Consider the following 20,389-nt stretch of genomic DNA (forward strand, 5'->3'; position numbering starts at 1 on the left):
TGCTCCTCCTTTTCGTGATCAGCAGTAGCCCTTCAGCAACAACGCGGGAGCTTTGGGTGGGGAGACACGAATCAGGCCATTTCCTAACACGGTTTCCCACTGCTCCGAATAGCTGCCAAGTGTGGTACCAGGGCACGTCCTAACGCGCGACGGGCCTCTCCCGGCCTCCGCTGGGCGAGCGGCGAGCTGCTGGGGCACACGCTCGGCGCCGGCCCCGCTCCTCCTCCCCAGGGGCTCCGAAGCCCCGGGGCGGCGGGTGGAAGGAGGCGGTGGCGGCCCGCCCCGGGGGCGGATAAAGCGGCCACGGCACCGCCCCGGGACGTGCCGTGCCGAGCCGAGCCGAGCGGCAGCAGGGCCGTGGCGGGCGCTGCAATGGGAGCCGGGGGGTTGCGGCTGCTGCTGCTGCTGGTGAGTACCGGGACGGGCTGCGGGGGGGGGGGAATCTCTGCCCGGGGCCGCTGTTTGCGGGCAGGGGCTCGTCCTCCACCTGCCCGCAGCCAGCACCCAAATCCTTCCTTCTGAGGGGAAAATAAATCTTCCTCCAAGTCCAGCGTGGAGGAGCCTTGCGGGCTTTTCTACACTCAAGAGGCTTTAGTCACTTCCTTGAACTTTTTTTTTTTGTGCTGCTTGAAGTTTCGGGAATTCGTAGTTAATACAGCTCTCCTAAAGCTGAAAACGATAAGGAAGCGCAGCTGTCGGGGGGGGTAAACCCAGCCCCAGGCTGCGGGTGTCCGGGACGAGGGGGGCGGGCGCTGCCTCTCCCTAGCGCGGCCGCTGCCGCCCGCCCTTCTCTCCCGGCAAAAAAGAAAAGTACAAGTCGGGAGCGAGCTCTTTACTAGTCCCCGCGCTGTGGAATTGGTGGTTTTCTCAGCTACGCGTTTATGGGGAAGACTTTCTGTCCCCCGGGGAGAACTGCGGGGACCGGACCGCGGGAACTCGGTTTCAGCGTCGAAATTGGCCGCTGACGGCAACTCGCGACGGGGAGCTCCGCGGCCGCCCTACCCTCCTCCTGCCCCCGTTTTACCCTTCTGTCCCCTAGAAGGAGGGAGGTGGCCCGGAGCCCGCGGCGGCCGGCGCTCGCCGCTCGCCCTCTCGCGAATCACCTGGCCCGGCCGGCCCGCCCCGCCGGAGGCTGGACGAGCCGCCTGCGCCCCGCGGGTTTTCGCAGAAAAAAAAAAGCCAAAAAAAAAAAGTTTCTAATGCTCCTGTGGCTACAGTAGGTTATTTCTGTTAATGACTCAACTACTTGCCTTCTGTTTAAGATTACAGAACCAGCGAGAAATGTTGGATGAGGTCTCTGGGGCGTTTCCTCCATTTTGCTGGAGGAAGGCGAGCACTGACCCTCCTGAGTTAAAAAGACGGGAGGAGGGAGAAACGAATCCCTGGCACAAGGCAGAAACCTCGGCCTCTGAAGTTCAATTGCAGCAAATACATAAAAAGAAAATAGAAGTTTAAAATGGAGGCGGGGATCTGGGGCAACAAAACCCATCAGCCACAGCACTGTGCTGCTCTAACCCCAGCTTTGTGATTGTAATTACCGCTGTGAGCGGTACACTTAGCAGAAATTAGTTTGGGTTTCCTTTGTGGCTTCCCATGAACTTCTGAATGTGTTTTCAAGTTTTTACAGGAACCATCTCCCTGAGATGGTATCGTGTCCTGGGAGGATGAATCACTCAAACACCTGTGTTTCCACTGCAGGTGACTGTGCTGCTGATGCCTGGAGCCGGAGCAGAGAAATGTGAGAAGGGAGAGTACTTTCATGGGCACTGCTGTGTCTCTTGCCCAGCAGGTGAGTCTTTGGGCACTGGTAGCGGCCGGGAGTTTTCCCCACGGAGAGGACTTGCATCACTGTTGGTTTTCACTTTGCTTCTGGTGAAATGGAAGTCCCGTTGGAGCTGTGGTGGCTTCGTGGTGCTCTTAAGGCCGGGCTCCATTTTGAAGCGAGAGCCCGTTGCGCAATAGGTGATGGCTGGGAGAGGCGCCTTGGCAGCAAGCCGGGAAACCTCTGCCTGCTGTGGAGGATGAAGTGTTCAAAGTCGGGTGGTGGTTTGTTTCTTTTAAAAAAACAAAAAACACCAAAATGAAAACAAAACCAAACCACCGCTTTAGCTCAAAGAAGGGGCCTAGGGGAATTCTGGTATTTCTGTATCTGTAGGTAAAACTTCGGTTTGCCTTTGCTTTCCCCTCCTTGCTCAATGTGTGCAGTTAACAAGCTTTGTGCCAAGCAGCGCCCTGCCCTTAGACAATATCAGAGGGCCATCGGGTGTATTCAGAGATAGCTCAAAGGAGAAGAGGGGTTGTTAGAAGCGGTTCTCCCTGTGCCTGCCGTGCCCCATCAGAGGAGATGGCGCTGGCACGTGGGTGACTCCGAGCTGCCGCAGTGAGTCACCCTCGCCCCGGTGTGTCCCGGCAGAGGCCCGGCTGGCTGTCCCGCTTCCCCCCACACCCTAAGTGGCAAGCTGCAAACGCACCTCCTGGCCCCACCACGCTGCTCTGTTCACGTGGCAGCCGTTCGCTTGTGAGGATGGGTTGAAATTTCACCAAATCGGCTTTGTGTTGTAACATCCTGTTATAGTCTCCGCCGTTCGATGAGGCCTTGAGCCTGCCGCCACTGCTGCTTCCCCTCTTCCACAGGTACTTATGTTGCCGAGCACTGCAGTGCTCCCCATTCGAGAGGAAAATGTGTCCCTTGCACCGAAGGAGAGGGTTTTACTGCCCATGAGAACGGCCTGGAAGAATGCTTGTGGTGCACACAGTGCAAAGATGGTACCAAGCACAATTTTGATGAACCTTAACCCCTTCCCCCTTTTTTTAATGTGAAAAGCCTTGTCTTCTGGCTTTTTGCACTTCCAGTCATTGAGAATAGTGAACTTGTAAATCAATTTGCCTTTATGGCCTGAGTATAATTTTTGCACAGTTGTAGAGAGTCACAACTTTTTTATGTACTTCAACTTGTGTTTTTTTTTTTTAGATCAGATAACTTTGAGACCCTGTACTCTGACGCATGATACTGAATGCCAATGCAAACAAGGGTATTTCTGCCCTGCCGAGGGCTGTGAAATATGTCAGAGATGCAGTACAATGTAAGTTTGATAATGAATATAAGTGATTGTTTTCCTTCTAGAGAATGTTAGTGCTGTGGCCCGATCTGTGCCAATACCTAACACAGGTTATTAGGCTGTAAATAATTGCCCTGAAGCCAAATAGCATTATTCATGCATTTAAATTTTAGGTGTCAAAATACATGAGGTTGAGACCTAGGACGATACAGATTTTTGGTATTGTTGTGCTTGTTGCTTATGGCTGTAAGCTTACACTTTCCACGTCTTCAGATTAGTGCTTCCCCACACACACACTTGAATGAGCTTTGTAGCAGCCAGTCCAGAATTTCAGGGGGTAGAACCACCTGTTGAAGGAAACTAACTGCATGAGTAATGCATCTACTCTGTTTTGGTTTTTTTTTCTGCCACTTAGAGACTAACATACATGAGCTTTATCTGCTTTACTTCTATTTAATCTTGTAGTATTCTCTTGGGTTGTTTAAAGGTGCACTTCTAACAAAGTTATCTGTTTGTACATGTTCTGTTCATGTATCTAAGCTCTGCCTTAAAAAAAAAAAAAAAAAAAAGGCCTGGGCAGAGTTGCATATTGCTCTAGAAATGTTGATACAACCCTGTGTTGCCATCCCCTTCAGGTGTCCGAAAGGGAAAGAAATTGTGCAGAATTGCAATGCTACCATGGACCTAGGATGTGGCTTACCTGATCAAGGTCTGGTACCCAAGTACCTCTCGGCTTGGTTTGTTGGGTCTGGGGCTTCAGGCTAGTACACCACAGCAGTCTGTAAAACAGTGGTTTGAGCTACTGTAACATGTTTAAGAGCTTGTCTGTTTTGGTCTGGGAATTACTTGCTAAAGACAAGCTCTCAAAGGGCCTGGAGTGACAAATCATCTTAAACGTCACTGGGTGAAAAGCTACATGTGTTGCCAGAGTTTTCAAAGTTGCAACAGTGACACTGTTGAAAGTTACGAATAGTCCAAAGATTTATTTCATGTTTTCCACGTCTGAGATGCTGCGTATGGGGTGGCTTTCTCTTCTGCTGGTAGATAGCTTCTGCCAGACTAGAGAAAGAAGGAACAGACACTACCAGTGCTACAGGACCTGAAGGTCACTGACATCTCCTGCACGCTTGTTTCCCCCTTTTCTTAAATGCCTCTTCAGAAAGCCTGGTAGAAGTTGCCTTGCAGGTCTGTACAGAATCCCCTGCTGCCTCTGGGATAATGATGTGCAGTGGGAACTCGTACTTGTGTGTTCAGGTCAGCTGATAGTCCCAGTGCCTTTTCCAGGACAAGCTGCTGGGTCACTGTACTAGTGCTGAGCTGAGGCTGTTCCCTAGGACAGAAGGGAGGACTTGCATTTCAGAATGTCTTGTTGGGGACTGCTTCAGTACTAATGTTATTCCTTTTTTTCCTTTGCAGGAAGCACATACCTTGTTTGGATTATTGTGACTATTTCGGTGGTTTGTGTTTGTTTGTTGCTGCTGTTTGTAATTAGAAAGCTGAATAGTGATAAAGGTAACTGCCTGATTACTACCCATAAACTTTCCAGAAATAGGCAAAGCATGAACTAAGGCTATCCCTGGTTAGTGTTGCCTTATAGGGGACCAGTTTAAGCTCTAGCTCATTTAGTATGTGATTCAGTTAACTCCTATGATGGAGACTAGTTTTGTTCAGTAAACAAAATGCATAAACTTTAACTATGAGCTTTTTTTCTTTGCTGACAGATGTATTTGCTTCAAAGCAAGATTAGTGTACGGTCCTTGAAAGGACTTTTCCTATCTACTTGCATTGTATTGGCAAAGAGTGAGAAAAATCTGTGCATGAGCTCAGATGTATGGGGCAAGAAGTGGCAACTAATTAGATCATTAACTACTCTCACTCACTGTTTAGCTGTGGAGATTTTTTCCAACAAATTGTTGCCCTTTTATCATTTGAGCCTCTTGACTTATGAACCTAACATTCATGTTCTGTGTGAATTCATCTTATTTTTTTTTTTAGTGGAAATGGAGATGTTTTTCTGAGAAACTTTTCTTTCCACTACTGCATATTAAAGTGTTTTCGCAACCAGTTTAGTTAAAATAATGTTGAAAATTATTCTGAATTTTGAACGTTAATTTTGTTCAAATCATGTCTTACTGACTGTATGGTAGTAAAGACCATTTCTGCCTTCTCTTTTGTATTGCAACAGCCCACAGAAATGCTAAGAAGCATAAGCTGGAGGGGGGAGGTTGAAAGAGTGGCTTAAAGGCCAAACTGCATCTTGTGGTCTGTATTTTACTAAGCGGGACTTCTTAGTCCCTGTATGAAGGCACAGGGTTTGTGCTGTTGGTGGAAGCTAAGGGTAGTGCTCTCATGTATGACAGGTCAAGGAAACTAACTGGCTTGTATTAGAGCTTTGGTTTGTGTTAGAAAAGTGTCTACTGCATATAAATTTTGTGGGAATTCAGCTATGCTTAAGTTGCTGCGACTCCTAAAGTTTCTTAGAAATTTATCTTGTTTTCCAGCTGCTTTACCTGATAAAGATGCAGAGAAAGGTCTGGTAAGTATATGGTGGATCAAGTGTTTCATCTCGGTTTCGTGCAGCATAATTGTGCACTGCTTAATTGTACCTGATACACAGCTCTCAATTTTTATCTCACTGTAGACCTCTGGTAGGATGTGCTCCTGTGACAAGTTGTGATTCAGACAGGGCCAGATGTTAGCAAGGGCCTGATGCATTCATTAGCTCCATGTGTCCACTGCAGTTGGCCTTTCCAGTACTTCCCTTGGAAACATTCCAGAGCTTGTGGCCAGGATGTTTTGAAAGTGGAAAAAAATTCGGCTAAGTGCAAGCTTTCACTTCAGACTGTCTCCAAGTGATGCCTTGATCCAATTAGTTCTTTGCCGCTTCATGCGTGTATTCCCCAGGCAATGTTGGCTGTCACCTCCCTGCACGGTGGTGTTCTAGCTTTCCTTGCATTTTGACTACAATGTTGTTTGTTCACAAGACTGAATTCTCTTGATTCGGCGAACTGGCTGAGTCTGGGTCTGAGTGTAACTGCTTGGTCCTAGACAGTCCCATAAAACAAGGGGTTCGGGGCTTAGCACACCAGTTCAGAAATACATCCCTGAAAAGGGTTTACCAAGCTAAGGCTGGCTGCTGGCATGGGTTCTGCTTTAAAGCCAGGTTCACCCTGGCCTTCTGCAGTCAAATACTATTTCAGAACCTTGCAGTTTCAGTCTAGAAAGATTATTGCTAGGCTAGCACTTTACAGGCTAGTCTTGTATTTATCTTGCATTTAGCTAGTCTAGCTTTACACTCCTAACAGCACGGTGAGGCAAAAATGAGCTCAATCTTCACCAATACAGTTAACAGTGTGTAACACCAAGCTGTAAAACAAACATTTGTCTTGATGAGGATCTAAGAAAAGCGTCCAGATTCCTCTCGGAGCATGTGTGCAGCACCTTTTTCTCCCTGTTGCCTTTCTTGGCCCTCACCCATTGCATGCGCTACTCAGTGTGTAAGCTCTTGTCTAATCTTACTAGTTAGACATTGCAAGAAATTAAATGCATTTTAATTATGTCACAAATACTTGAAGACTGAAGAAATAGAATTGAAAGATCTGTTAAAAACATCACCTTAAACCCTTCTCTTTTTTAAGGTCCGTAAGTGGCTCAAATATGTGAATCACCCTTGGGTTTTTGTTGGGTTGTGTCTCCCCACACGCCCTGGCCAGATTCGCAGTGCTTCGTCTATTTGTAGAAGCTGATGAAGAAACGTGACAGGAAAACCTGGTCAAAATGCTGTAGCGTAGGAATAGGCAAATACACTGTCTCTTTAATTTGAATAAAATGGTAGTAGAATAACACAATCACAAATTAGTGCATGGTGACGCTTAGCTCTGACATAAGAGTTGTCACAGACTTGAGTCATAATGTCTGCATGCTTAGAGTGTTCGTGCTACTGTAGCAAAAAGCTTACTTGCTAAGGGGAGTTACACTGACGCAGTCCTCAGACCAGGTGTTCTGGCGCCAACACACTGTCCTTTCCAAAGTACCAGCGAATTCATACTGCTGTAAAAAAATATATAATACTGCTGATACTTTATTTCATTCCAAAATACAGCAGCAGCTATTAGTCAGACATGCTGGGTACCTTCACTCGCTTACCTATTTAAGAACTATTCTGTATAAATAGGATCAACTTGTTTAACCTGTTTGCACCCTTAAACAGAAAGTGGATTCAATGAGGATGATGTACAACTACATGTGTGATGTGTGGGGTGGTTCCCCTCACATCCCTGCTTACGCATTTGGTCAAGTGCCGGTGTCACACGTGGGTCACTGACCTTGTGCAAACAAAAATCACACTGGCTTACACTCATGGGGGAGCTGTACCTCAAACACAAGTCCTATTGGAAAAACACTCACTCCTTGCCCTCATTTTCCATGTTTAAAAAAAATTCCTAAAGCTTTCCAGTTTTAGCACTAGCTGATATGCTAGATAGATGCTGGCCTGCTTTGTACTTGTGCTGTTCTTGATGCACTGGAGCTATACTCCCTAGCATATGCTTGTTTAATGTGTTGACAATGCTAAAACTGATGCAGCCCTCCTCACTTGCTTCCCTCTGTCCCCTCACAAAAGCTATGCAATGTGCACTGGTGCTCACTGCCTTCTTTCAAGTGATTCTAGTTTGTGAATCTGCCAGAAAAACTAATCCAGCCAAAAAAAACCCACCCCAAGTTAGTGCACTGACATGGAGCTGGTAGGCTATTATCACCTCAGCAAAAGCTCTGAGAGCATCAACCTTGATACAATGGTAGGCTTGAGGCCCCTGTTGCTGTAAAGTCAGCTCAGGTGCAGCAAGGCAATTTAATTTCCTCCTGCCTCAGGAGGGTGCATACCTTCCATACCTAGAGAGGAGTAAGCAGCAATACCTGCCAGTGAAAACATTAGAAAAAGTTTCCTGTGTTTGTTGTGGAGGTAGCCTTTGAGACTTACCCCGCAGTCCAGTGGGAGCAGAACAGCCAGCGAAGCAGAGAGTTAAGGCTCTGAAACCATTTGAAGTCCAAGTTTCTAAAGGCTGTAACTTTGCCACGTTTGTAACTCTGCCAAATTAGCAGCTCTCCTATTATTTTTCTGGTATTTGGTGATTTCAAGTATTCTGTTTTCTTCCTTCAGACTGTCCTTGAAGGCCTACCTATGAAACATCTCTTAAAATATGTTCTTATTCTTTACAGGAGTCTGAGGGCAGTACTGAAAGCTTCATTTTACCAGAAATGGAGACACATGCAAATAATGCCAACCCAGAGGGTGAGAACTCTGATGAGAGCCCAGAGGGCCAAGTACAAACCAGCATTAACTTGGAAGTAAACCCCACATCACCAGAGGAAAACGGTGTTGCGCTTTCTGAGCGGGGCACCATCCTGCACGGGCAATGGAAGCGCCACATGGAAAGGTGCTGGAGGAGGATCGCTGAGTCTTTGTTACCAGCAAAAACTGGGCAGAATCCTGCTTCTCGTCAGAATGCCCTGTCCAACATACCAAGTGGTAGGATGCCAGCAGAGTGTATGGTAAGTGTGTGTGTGTGAAATTCTCATCATATTTCCTGGCATGTGTAATTTTAGTTGAGTTCTTAATTATTCCTTGAGTGATAGATACTGTTGTCAGGCAGAATGATGGAGAATAGGAGGCTTTGCCTTAAAGATGTAATAGAAAGTATGGGAAGTGATATCTTGGGAAAGCAAACTTCAGTCCCTCATTTGATCTGCTCTGCCTCTCTCATCCCCCTGTTCAATATTTACACAGAAGCTATTCTTTTGCAATAGTAGCAAATGTGTTGCCTTGTTGCTTCACTTCAGAGCTGTTTCAGTGTGGCATTTTCTTTACTCAAATACTTCCAGCTGTGCTGTGAAAATCTGCCCCCCTCCCCCTTACCAGTGTGTGTGCTGTGGAAGCAAGCTACCAAGTAGCTCAGGAATAATCATGAGTCAAGTGCTCCGATACGTTTTGGTAATGGTCCAACTCTGTATTACAGGTACGAGAACCAGTGTGTCAGATAATTGTTAAAGATCTCTCTCAAAAAGGTAAGTATTCCATAAATTGGCAGTATTTGAATTTGTTTTTTTTCCTGTTGACTTTGGTCTGCTTAAGGAATGGTGTAGGGAGGCTAATGAATATTGTCTTAGGGCTATAAGGCTTTCAGATTACTGTAGAATACGCTGAAACAGGATTATTACTATGTTTGAGTGAAGTTGTAATTCCTGTGGCGAATTGTTCTACTTTAAAGCATGGCTTTTCTGCACAGGAGTATAGTGCAGGCATGCTTTTAAGAATAAGAACAGTACAAATTTGGTTTTGTATGTTTTAAACAAGTCTGCATTGCAAAGTGTGTACTCTGCCTTAATGAGTGGGGTATAGGTCAGAGCAGACCTTTCTGACACATGTCTGCTCATGTGGAAGACTGCATCGAATCCCCGTACCCAGCAAGTTGATGTGCTGGATGTCCAAGCGACGGGTTTTGCTTATGCTGGTCTTGGCGTGGCAAACTTATACCAATAGCGTAGTGCAGTGGTGGTTAAAGCCTGCTGTTGAGCAGCCCTGTTAGGCTTAAGTGAAGACATGCAGGCCAATGAAGCTGTCCTGAAACCCAGCTTTACTGAGTGGTGTCTCATCTTAAGAAACTACTTTTGAGACATGTAGAATGATCCCTTTAGCCTCTTTCAAGATCACTCAGTGGTTTGTCCTGCTGCTGCGTAGGTGCCAAACCTGGCCTTGCTGCTGCTATTTGGTCTGTGCATGTATTGGCTGAAAATTGATGGGAAAGCATGTACGTTAGCTATGAAAAAAATCTGTAGTTTAAAACCTAAGCTGGTGTGTGTTGTTTATGTTTTCTTTCAGAACTGAGAGATAGCTTTTGGACCTTTATAAATGAAGTACCACCGAAAAAATGGAAGCGGCTTATGAGAACTCATCTGCAGGAAAATTATATTGATAAAATTATTCATGATGTTCCTAATGATATAGAAGAGCAATCTTATCAGATGCTTCTCACCTGGAAAAACACACTGGGAGAGAAACAATCTATTATTAAGTTACTGGATGAGTTAAGGTATCTAGATACCAAGGCTTATGATAATGTATTGAACACTTTAAAAAGTAATAACATTATAAGTAAATTAGAAGCTACAAATTAATGTTTACGATGAACTTCAAAAATGCTCCTGTGTACATATATATGTCTACAAACTTCCTGTAAATGAGGACGTCAACAAACTGCTAGTAAAAATGATGGCATGGACTTGATATCCTCCTCACCTTCACGCAGGGAGCTGGAAGTGATTTAACGCCGTCGGTGTTAACACAGACTCCGGTTGTGATGTTCACTAAAGTCTTTTGAGTTGTATGATATTAAACTCAGGCGCCGGATGCCAGCTTGAGAGCGAGGAGCTCCAGCTTGCGCTTCCCTTCGTGTGAGGCAGGACCGGTTCGAGCCCGGGCGCTGGCGACCAAGAGGCTTGTGCTGTTTTTGAGAGGATTGCAATGCTTTGGTTTCTGAAAGGATTGTGTTTTGTTTTGTACTGTTACGTTTGAAGCACAGCAATAAAAGCCCGGCTGAGCCAGAAGCGGGGTTGACTCTTGAACTTTCTTGTCTGAGGGGGGATGTTGCGAGGGGAGGCCCGTTCCCGCTCGGTTTTGGGGCCGCCCGGCTGTGGTAAACCCCTGCGACACAGCGGCGGCGGCTCCTGAGGCGACGGCCGCCGCTTGGCGGGAAGGCGGTGTGGGCGGGAAGGCGGTGTGGGCGGGGGGGGGGGGGGGGGGGGGGGGGCGGTGTTCCCCCGTTGCCGTGGTGACGCGGGGCGCCCGTCGGAAGTAGCGGGGCGGGGCGGGGCGACGCTTCCGGGCACGCTGTTGCATCAGCTCGCGAGCGAAGGGAGGGAGGAGGCAGCAGGATGGCAGCGGCGGCCGCCGAGCAGGGTAAGTCGGCGAGCGGCGCCGCGGAGCGCCCCCCGTTGAGGCGAGGCGAGGGGTTCTCCGGGGTTGTCACGGCTCGGTGGGGGTTGGTGTCGCGGCTCCGCCGCTGTCACGGTGGCAGGTGGGCGCCGTGACGTCAGGCGGCGGCGGAGGAGCGAGGGGAGGCGGGGAGCCGCCGACCCACCGCCCTGTCATAGCAGCTGAGGCGTCGGGGTGGAAAATGGCGGCTGGGGGCGTTCGGGTGTCGTCCTGGCGGCCTCCTCAACGCGTCTCTCGGGGCCTGCGGCGGCGGGGTCCCCCCCAACGCACCCGAACGGGTTGGGGGGGGACCCCGCCTCCGCAGGCCCCTGAGGTGCGAGGCAGGCAGCTATCACGGCGACGTGTGGAATCAGCTCCCCGCGCCCAATGTTGGGTGGGTGCCCCTGGGGAGGTCACCTGTGTCCCTTGGTGGAGGGTGACACGTAAGCAGCTCCCAATGCCACTTCAGGGTATGGGGAGCGAGGACTTCGAAGTGCGGTGTGTGACTAGGCGTGGGGCGGTGGGAAACGTGGATCTGTGGGTTCTGGTTGCACCTCTCACGCAGGTGCCTATGGATCGGAGGACCTCCGGTGCCTTGCGAGACCATGGGAGGCAATCCACATCATGCCTCACCACTAATGTAAAGGTTAATGATGACACATGGTGATTTATGGAAAAAACTTGGAGCTCCTCAGTACTGAAGTTTGGAAACAGCTGTTCTCCAGTGTAATGGGTTCGAAGAGATGTTAAGTGGCTGCCAGACCGCTTAGTCAGTTGTGCACTTATCACAGCATCGTCTGCTTTCTTTCACCTGCCTCTGTCTCCCTTACCGTCTTTCCTAGTCACCTGTGTTCTCCCTTGAACTCACGTCTGAACTTTTGGACTTTTCCGAACTTTTTTTTGTGGTCGTGTTTTAATTATGGGTTATACTGTGCTCTTCCATATGGAAGGAGGGCCAGGGTAGTCCTGTAATTTTTGGCACTACTGTAGCAAATGGAAACTTGGCATACCAGTCATACAAGTATGAAATACCATTATGGTATGTAAAGGGTTGGAAATTTCTGTCATTCCAGTTAAGGATCTATAGGTTCCAAGACTTTGCCCCTTTTTCTTTGTTACTGAAAGTTACTTTGCTCTTTGTTCATCACAAGCAACGTTCCTATGTAAGGGAGTCCAGAAACACTTATTGTTGTCAAAGGACTGGCATTTTCAGATGTGTTTTCAGTATCTTAGTTAAGGGGGAGAAACCCCCCACCAAAGGCTCAGTTCAGGCGTGCTTTAAGAAACTTTTTAGTTAAGTTTATTGTTGGGCAAATAGTATTTGCTTTTTACTGAAACTGTAATTGTTACATTTAGTTTCAGTTCAGGAAAAGTGAAAGTGGAAGTTACAGGGCTGAAGTGACTAGGACTGACAAGCTCTTCCTTGGTGGGATACCCCCATCTTAAAAATCCCTGCTCTGCTAAAAGCCGCTCATGTGTGAGTCTTCTCTCTCTCTCTCTCTCTCTCTCTCTCTGTGTATGCTATGTCTTGCATAGATGGGATAGCTGCATTGATTCAGTTCTGAAATTATTATGGAAAAGGATAATTTGTCTTGACTGAGCAGGTGGTTGGACTTCCTTCTAAAGCTACCGGAGTGGCCAGCTGGAATGATAAATGGCCTGTTTGGAGCTGTATTAATAATGAGACATGTTACACTTATCTTTTATGAGTTGTTTTAAATATGTGAAAGCCAAGCTGGAAGAGAAATGACATTTTAAAATATTCAGAAACATATAAGATTGCTTTTCAGAGAATGCCTCTGCAGAAATCCCAGAACATTTCATTTGTCATCGAGTTATGACTGACAAGGTTAGCAGGTTCAGGGAAGCCCAGGAAACCCAATTTTTCCCTGAAGCAAAGTAACTCCCGGGTTTTGTGTCAGCTAGCTTACTGCCTACTTCATGGCTTTTCTGTATTTACTTTGCTGTCAACACCTTCAAGGAACAGAGGTTTTTGCTTCCAAGTTAAGAGAAGTGAAAAATTTCCATCAAATTTGATAGTGTGGGTTACATATTTTGATTAAGCTTCAGAAGGTATTTTATGTGCAAATAAAATGTAGACGCGATTTTGCGCCTTTGAGTCTGTGTGGTGCTGCAATCTTGCAGAGAAATTCTCACTGCCCTTTAGTAGTCTCCAAAGCACTCCATGCACGGAAAGAAGAATGTGTGACAATTATATAGCCCAAAGAGATTGTCCACCAGCAATTATTGTATGAGAACTATATTAATTGATGTCTACCGTGGGATTTTTTTGAAAGAACTTTTTAATGCAGGGGGAGTATTACATTGTTAACATTCATTCTTACGATTTTTCAAGGTTCTTTTGCTACCTCTCCAATACTCGTGCACTCAGTGCTTGTTTTCTGAACGGAGTTGCTCTTGAGTGATATGATTTGGTGTCTATGGATCATTCCATTCACATGAGTTAACACTCAGTGTTATGCAACTGCTCTGTAATGCTCCTGCGTTTCAGTTGTCAAGAAGACACTTCCTAATGCAATTGAGTAGTAGCAACTGTCATTTTTCTGTTTTGGGAGGGGAAAAAAGTTACAGTCAGAGAGTGCTATTTCTTAGCCTGCTTTCTAAAGCAACAGGGGTAAAACAGGTCAGACCTATGTATGTCCATTGGCCCTTCTCCCTCAATAGTGTTTGAATCCATGGGTTGGTATTAATTACATTTGACAGTGGGCTGCCTCATGGCCACAGTTGGCAGACTGAGCAGAGATGGGCTGGAGCTATACAGGAGGATGGAGATACTGAAGTGTATGGGGAGAGGGGATGAAGCACTTAGAAGGTACCAGGAAATATTTCAGTGGGATTGTGTGATGAGTTAAAGGCATTGCGAAACAGTTGAGTGGGGAAACTGAGGGTGCGGAATATAAATCACAAAACCAAGATTCTGTGGATGTACTACTCTTGTTTTTAGTAGTGCTATAAGTGAAATCAGAACAAATGTTTATGTAAAGATAGTTTTGAGTGATTTCTTTTGCTTGAAAATGAATGGTTCTCTGGTATACTGCCTTCCAAATGACACTGTTGTCATATTCACTCTTTCTTCTCAGGAAAGCACCCTGTGCTTCAGGAGAAGAGCTTTTGTTTTGTTAGTTCAGTCCAGTTTGGAGCTACTCACAAGAATGCCAGAAGTGAGAAAGGTTTTGTCCTGTATGTACTGAAATAGGATGCTCAGAGGTATTGCAGAATTGCACTGATCACTCGGCACTCTCTCAAACACAGCAAATTTGCTTGTATCTCTGCACCTGACTGCAGCAGAGAGTAGAACATGTCTGTGCTAGCTTTAAGCTAGCTGTCATGGTTTGGAAAGTAGCTGTCAGTCTAGAAAAGGAAGTTTGGAGCTCAGCACAGCCTGTGAAACCAATGTGGGCTACTTGTATTGGTACAGGGAGCCTGCTGGGAGCTGGAGACCGCTGTGGCTCAGCTGCTGCTGCGCCCTGAGAAGCCCTGTCAACAGCTGCTCAGGTGTGTTCCTGCTGTATTGCACGGGCTGCGGTGCGCAGTCACGGACCTGAGTTTGGGCTGAATTTGAGTCAGTGATCAGTCTCAACATAAAGACATCCTCCTGTTAGCTCCCCTGGGCTAACTGGTTTCTTTGATGTATTACACTTTCAAGTCTGCTGTTGCTCTTGCAACTATACCTAACGTCAAACTTCGTAATTTCAGGTATTAATGTGTGTGCCAAGATTGTTCAAAGTAGTTTTGGTTGCTCTGCTTATCAGGGCTGAGCTGGTGCTGACACTCACAGGCAGTATTTGCCATCTTTACTTACCAAAATTAGCTTGCTGGAGTTCTGTCATCTTTGTTGTATTTGTGTGTAAGTTTGTGCAACTTCCCTTTTAGATTGGTTTACCGATGTGGTTGGAAAGCACTTATATTGTTTCAGATACACTGACTTGCTTCCCATTAGCAGCCTGGTGTGTGAATAATGATTGTAATAACCCTAATAATACTTTGCAAATTGAGTGTTGCACTCCTTGCAATAGATATTTAAAGATCTTTTCTTTGAGATATAGTTTCATTTCTACACAGATCATTCTTGTAGTACTTTTTTTGGCCTTCTCCCTCATGATTCATGGATACAAAATTCACATTCAGGGAAGACTTATGTCTTAGGTTTCCATAGTTAATGAACGTAACTATTTCAAACTATTTCATGTGTATAAACATGTGAAGTTCTGTGATGATAAACATCAGTAAATATTTAGGAGCCTGCGAAGTTTACAGTAAGATTAACTATGTGAGCCGAAGCTGAATCCCGTACAGTCGGGTAAGGCAAGCCCATAAGGTCTAGTTATAAACCATTATTTACTTGTTATTCCTTATTTATAATGAACAATTACATGGATAGCCCTTAAGAAGGATTAAGACTTCACATGAATCTGACTTTGCTTTTGTGTATGAATTTTAAATATCTTTTGTGACCTTTGATTTTTTTTTTTTTTTTAATTTTTATTTTTTTAATCACTGATCTTTTTTAGTAGTTCTGCTGGTGGGCCACTACATCTCATTTATACTCAAAAGAGTCAGACACAGATATACTTGGTATCTAGCTGCCATTTCCCTGTCATCCTGAGTTCCTGTAGAATATTTTAATAATTGATTTCCATATAGGAAATGAGCTGCTCATAAAGTCTTAATTGATGATATTTGGAAAAACTTTTCAATTCTGCAGTTCCTCACATCCTCTCCTAGCCATCACTTCTCCATCTCCTCTCATCCTTCCCTTTCCAAGAGCGTTAGTCTGTGAGCACCCCTGGTGCTTTGGGAACTACTTGTGCAGAAGATGTTCGTACTGGTGTAAGAAGCAACCCTCGTGGCAGTGGTCTCTGTCAGGGTTTGGGAGCAGGGACAGGTGTTCTCATACTGCCTCTCTCACCTTATTGCTCCGTGACCTTGACCACATCTTAAATTACCTTCTTGGCTGACTACCTAGCAGGCTTAATGTGTATACAGTACTTTGAACACGAACAGAGTTACAAACGTTGAATTGTAGGAAGATACGAGTGCCAGGTTTACCTAACGTCAGCACTAGCCCAGATGCCCTAACCTCCGTGGTGCTTCACACTCACTGACTTGCCCAGGGCTTGCCATTACTGTGAGCATTCCTTTCCCAGTCACAGACCCCTTCTGCTGCTTCCTCCATGTACCTGTGTTCGTGAAGATGAGACATAATTGAAGCTGCTTTGCCTGTATACCAAATAAATCATGGAATTAAAAAATTGTGAGGGAGGAGCACGATCTGATATCCTTTCTGTTCATTTGTGTAGATCTTACTCATTTTAAATGTTACTCATACGTCTGAGGAGACAAAGTGGTATAGAAGTACAGAAATACACAGCAACAGCTTAAGTTTTGAGTTGTTAAAGCAAGTAGGAGTAACTGAGCATCATGCTGGGAGCCTGCATGCAGGCCCCACTCCTGCAAAGATTTAAGGATATGCTCAACTTCAGTAGACTTACTCACAGCCTATCCACAGTGTATAAAATTAATCTTATTTAAATATTTGCAGGATGAGTGTTTTAACAGCGTGGAAAAGAGTGACTGATTAGGTTTGCTGTGTGTGAAGAATTTTCTCCAATTTCAAGTAGATAATATTTCTTCATGAAAAGGACCTGTGCTTTTGTCCTCACTACTCTTTTGTAAAGATGCCTCCAAAAAACTTACCACAGCACGAACATAATCCTATTCATAGGAAATATATAGTTACTCAGTAGCTTGTATTAAATTTATTTTTCTCAAATTTCTTGTCAGTTGCCAGAGCTCATTTAGAGGGGGAGATGTATAGTACAAGGAAATATTTTGGTCATGGGATCTCCTTCTTTTAATGCTGACCAAATGTCCTGTGCCTCTCTTTACAGCTTCCAGCTACAGTTTTATTCTGAGCATTAGTGAAGAGGAAGCCAGGGTGAAGGCTTTGAACGAGTACCTGAGCACTCGTAGTTATATCCAGGGGTTCACATTTTCACATGCAGATGTGGAGGTATTCAGAAAGTTTTCGGGGCCACCTGTGGACCAGTATATCCATGTTGTCCGGTGGTACAGACACATAGAAGCAATCTATGATGGCAGCAGTGAAAAAAATGAGCCTTGTAAACTTCAAACAAGTGAGTAATACGAAACTGGTGGGCAGGTTATAGACTAGCTGACATTGTATTGGTTTTTATTGCTGAGAATTCCTGGAAGTTCCCTTTCATACTCTCTCGCACACTTTAAAATTTACCATATCAACTTGTATTCAAGGTCTTGAAATTCTTCTTGCATACTATGTAATTGATAGATCCTGACCTATTTGAATGTTAAAGCTCTGTTTCCACATTTCTTTGATTTTAAAATTCCTCAGTGTACAGAATTCGATTGTGTATTTTCCTTTAAAAGCTAGCCACTGGATTGTAAAAGAATATGCGGGCTTTGGCTTGTTCTCTAAAATACCAGGATTTGCTCAGTCCACTTTTTTTTCCCTGCATGGATAACTAAATAGTTGTTGTATAATATACAAATTCATAATAAAGTAAACTGAATACTGCCTCTTATGATTGTTATTAACACTGAATTTCAAGAAGAATGTTTGGGGTTCTTTTTTAACCCTGGTAATTTAGGCATTGCTGATGATTTGAGGAAATACTAACCGGTTAATCTAGGTCATTGTGTAAGCATGGGTGCTGGCATTTTTGGGAGCTGCATCACTCTCCTGGGTTGTTTTCCAATGAGCTAGTCTAATTTAATTGCTTTATAGTGAGATCCTTGCTCAGGGAGTCATGAAATAATTAATAATAATAACACAGAGCTGTTGTATAGTGCTTGCAATACCTACAAATGAATGCATAATGTCTGTCATTTTTGCTGATGGTTGTAGACTAATATTACTCCCATGCCATCTTCTCACAACCTCTCCTTGTATGTGTTCTCAATTCCTAGCAGACCAGCAGTTAAAATCAGACTGCTGTGAGTAGATTCTGTATGTGTGTGTGCCTGCATGCGTTTGTGCTGGTTATTGATTTCCTTTCAGCAGGGAAGGGATCTCAGCTGTAGTGCTGGCTCTATTAGCAGATTTAATGCCACTAACTGCAGTTTGTGTGCAGACTTTCATGGATCAGGCTGGAACAATGAGAGAAAAGGTTTCTGTTTTCCTGTCCATGAAATCTTTAATGTTAAGTCTTTCTGAAGGGTTATGTCTTGTTATCTTCATGATCTGTGCATGTGTATCTGAAGTCTGAAATGGTGTTCTGCAGTGTTCACTATGAAAATGACATGTGAATCTATCACACTCCTTAGACCTTGGATATTTTATCAGGTTTTTTTGGGTATCAGAGAGCTCCAGGGGTGGATTAGAGCAAATGAACTTCAGTTCAACCAGGGAGAAGACTATAGCTGGTCGAGCTGTATTTGAACAGACTGTGCCTTTCACTTTGCCCTTGGTGTCCATGTAGTGGATATAACATGACACCTAACTCGCAAGCTGAGAACTTTAGGGTGCGATATCTGGGTTTTTTTCTTATGTTTGGTGTGGTTGTAAGGAAAAAAAGCTTTACAGATTTATCTTTTATTAGAGTAACCCACATAGCCTTCTTTCCCCAAGGGAAATGTTAGCCACAATTAAGCATGACAGAGTAATCTTTGTAAATCAAAGAGTAAACAAATCCGTACCTTGGTATATGGTCTGTGTTATGGATAGGCTGCTCTTGAACTTGAGGTGTTCTGTTCAGGAGTACCTCATACAATGAAATGCATAGAATAAACACTTACTTCCGTGGACTCATGGAGATTAAATAGAGTCCGTTTGTGAGACAGAGTACTACAGTTAATATCTTTCTTATTTAGGCAGTTATTCAAAAAAGGAAGATGAGGAAGAGATTAAATTTTTTACATCAATGAATGTTTACATTACTTGAAGCTTTTAAGCCAAAATATTCATATGAAGATATTGGGGGTAGCAGAGTTAATGAAGAGCACCCCGAGACACAAGATCAGAAAGGCAATTTTGTTTGCAAACTATACAAATAGTTTGTATAATATTTTAATTGCAGTTAAAATGCATACCATGAGAATTCCTAAAGACAGTGCTATGTGTATTAAGCCAGCAACCTTGCTGTATTTTTGAATTTCCTGGTTTGCTTTCATTCCTAGTTAATGGGATAATTAGTTTAAGTTCTTTACAGTTGTAAGCAGCCCTGTGCATAGCAAACTCCAACTCTTTGACAGATGACATATTCATACTCTTGTTTGAAAAAGACATGAGTTTAACAACAGTTAAAAAATTTAGAAGAAAACAAATGCAAGAATATTGTCACTAATATTGCCCTAGGTTTTATCTACTCTCTTTGACGACAAAATTTAGCCTCTTGCTGAATTGGAGCATATTTGTGGTAAATGAGTGTGCTCAGAAATGCCTTGTGTACATAGCAACAATGTATGATAAAAAGCTGAGGTTCTTTAAACCTTTTGTCTCCCCTCCCTCTCACCCTGAGTACACATACTCTGTCAATATTGGCTCTAAAGACTAACTCTGGTCTGTGAAGATTTTTTGCAAAATCTGTATGAGATCTGTGATATGCCATCACAGTAAAATCAGTGGTGTTGCAGAAAGCCCAGGACTACCATAACACTTTATTAATAATTCATTAAATTTTAGAGCTCTCATTAGTGCTTTAACTGAATTGCATGCTCTTACTTTTATACCCTCTTCCTTCGTGTTACTTGGATCAAAGGTTAATAGGCATGGCAAGTCAGAGATTAGAAAATAAACTTGATTGAAATAATTTACTTTGGTTTTAGTGGCTTTGTAGGAAGCTCTAACAAAAGTAGTTGGATTACTAGGATTGGAGCTGCTTTGTCTAATTATATGTGGTTTTTTTCTCTTTAAATAACTTAGTGATGTGATAAGGAGAAAATGTTACATTGCAAATCTGTTTGTGGAAAGTTCTTTGCAGTTCCCTTTAAACTATTTTTTCTCCTAGGTAAAGGCAAGCGTGTGCAGCCCCCCTGGTCTCCCCCTGAAGGGACAAAACATTCTAGGCTCTGCCTCTACAACAGCCTGACTCGCAATAAGGTGACTAAATGAAAGAAAAGTGGAGATTTCTGTAGAAACACAAATAGAGAGAAGTCATCAAATGTTTATTTCTTAAGTGTTTACCCTATCAGTAGATGGGTTTCTGGGTTGTATTTTGCAGAATGTTAACAAGCATGTGTCAGAGATGCTGCATCAGTCAAGTGTGTTTACTGCGCAAGTGTTATAATATACACAATAAATATACATATACTACAAGTGTGTGTATGTATGTGTATATTGCATAATGTATAGTTCCCAATT

General features: G+C 44.3%; 2 protein-coding genes across 6 annotated transcripts in view; both read left to right on the top strand.

The window, feature by feature from the left end:
* Positions 1-305: 305 nt before the first annotated feature.
* On the top strand, positions 306-10,661 carry LOC141950311 (uncharacterized). Of its 2 annotated transcripts, none has more exons than XM_074884956.1 (10): positions 306-401; positions 1,698-1,789; positions 2,635-2,766; positions 2,972-3,083; positions 3,695-3,768; positions 4,476-4,571; positions 5,561-5,595; positions 8,277-8,609; positions 9,074-9,122; positions 9,937-10,661. In XM_074884956.1, exons 1-10 carry the CDS (start codon positions 373-375, stop codon positions 10,230-10,232), a joined length of 1,248 nt encoding a protein of 415 aa, XP_074741057.1. In that variant the 5' UTR covers positions 306-372; the 3' UTR covers positions 10,233-10,661. The 2 variants fall into 2 exon arrangements, with proteins under 2 accessions (XP_074741057.1, XP_074741056.1); XM_074884955.1 differs by having other exon boundaries at positions 354-408; positions 1,699-1,789.
* A 270-nt stretch (positions 10,662-10,931) lies between these two features.
* CARS1 (cysteinyl-tRNA synthetase 1) overlaps positions 10,932-20,389 on the top strand; it is a 34,424-nt gene continuing 24,966 nt past the window's right edge. For 2 of the 4 annotated variants that reach the window (XM_074884397.1, XM_074884400.1), the window contains exons 1-4: positions 10,949-11,013; positions 16,941-17,186; positions 18,001-18,024; positions 20,037-20,128. In XM_074884397.1, coding sequence (XP_074740498.1) covers positions 10,989-11,013; positions 16,941-17,186; positions 18,001-18,024; positions 20,037-20,128 — 387 coding nt within the window. In that variant the 5' untranslated portion in view covers positions 10,949-10,988. Of the gene's footprint in view, positions 11,014-16,940; positions 17,187-18,000; positions 18,025-20,036; positions 20,129-20,389 lie in introns of all 4 variants that reach the window. The other 2 variants (XM_074884398.1, XM_074884399.1) reach the window with 2 other exon arrangements.

Source organism: Strix uralensis, chromosome 15 (genome assembly GCF_047716275.1).
Source record: "Strix uralensis isolate ZFMK-TIS-50842 chromosome 15, bStrUra1, whole genome shotgun sequence".
NCBI classification, from domain to species: Eukaryota; Metazoa; Chordata; class Aves; order Strigiformes; family Strigidae; genus Strix; species Strix uralensis.

Excerpts from the sequence above, each read along its gene's own strand:
- LOC141950311 (XM_074884955.1), top strand. The coding sequence starts at position 373 with ATGGGAGCCGGGGGGTTGCGGCTGCTGCTGCTGCTG. Across the intron at positions 1,790-2,634 it reads CTGTGTCTCTTGCCCAGCAG|GTACTTATGTTGCCGAGCAC; the intron begins GTGAGTCTTTGG and ends CCTCTTCCACAG. Across the intron at positions 5,596-8,276 it reads AAGATGCAGAGAAAGGTCTG|GAGTCTGAGGGCAGTACTGA; the intron begins GTAAGTATATGG and ends TATTCTTTACAG.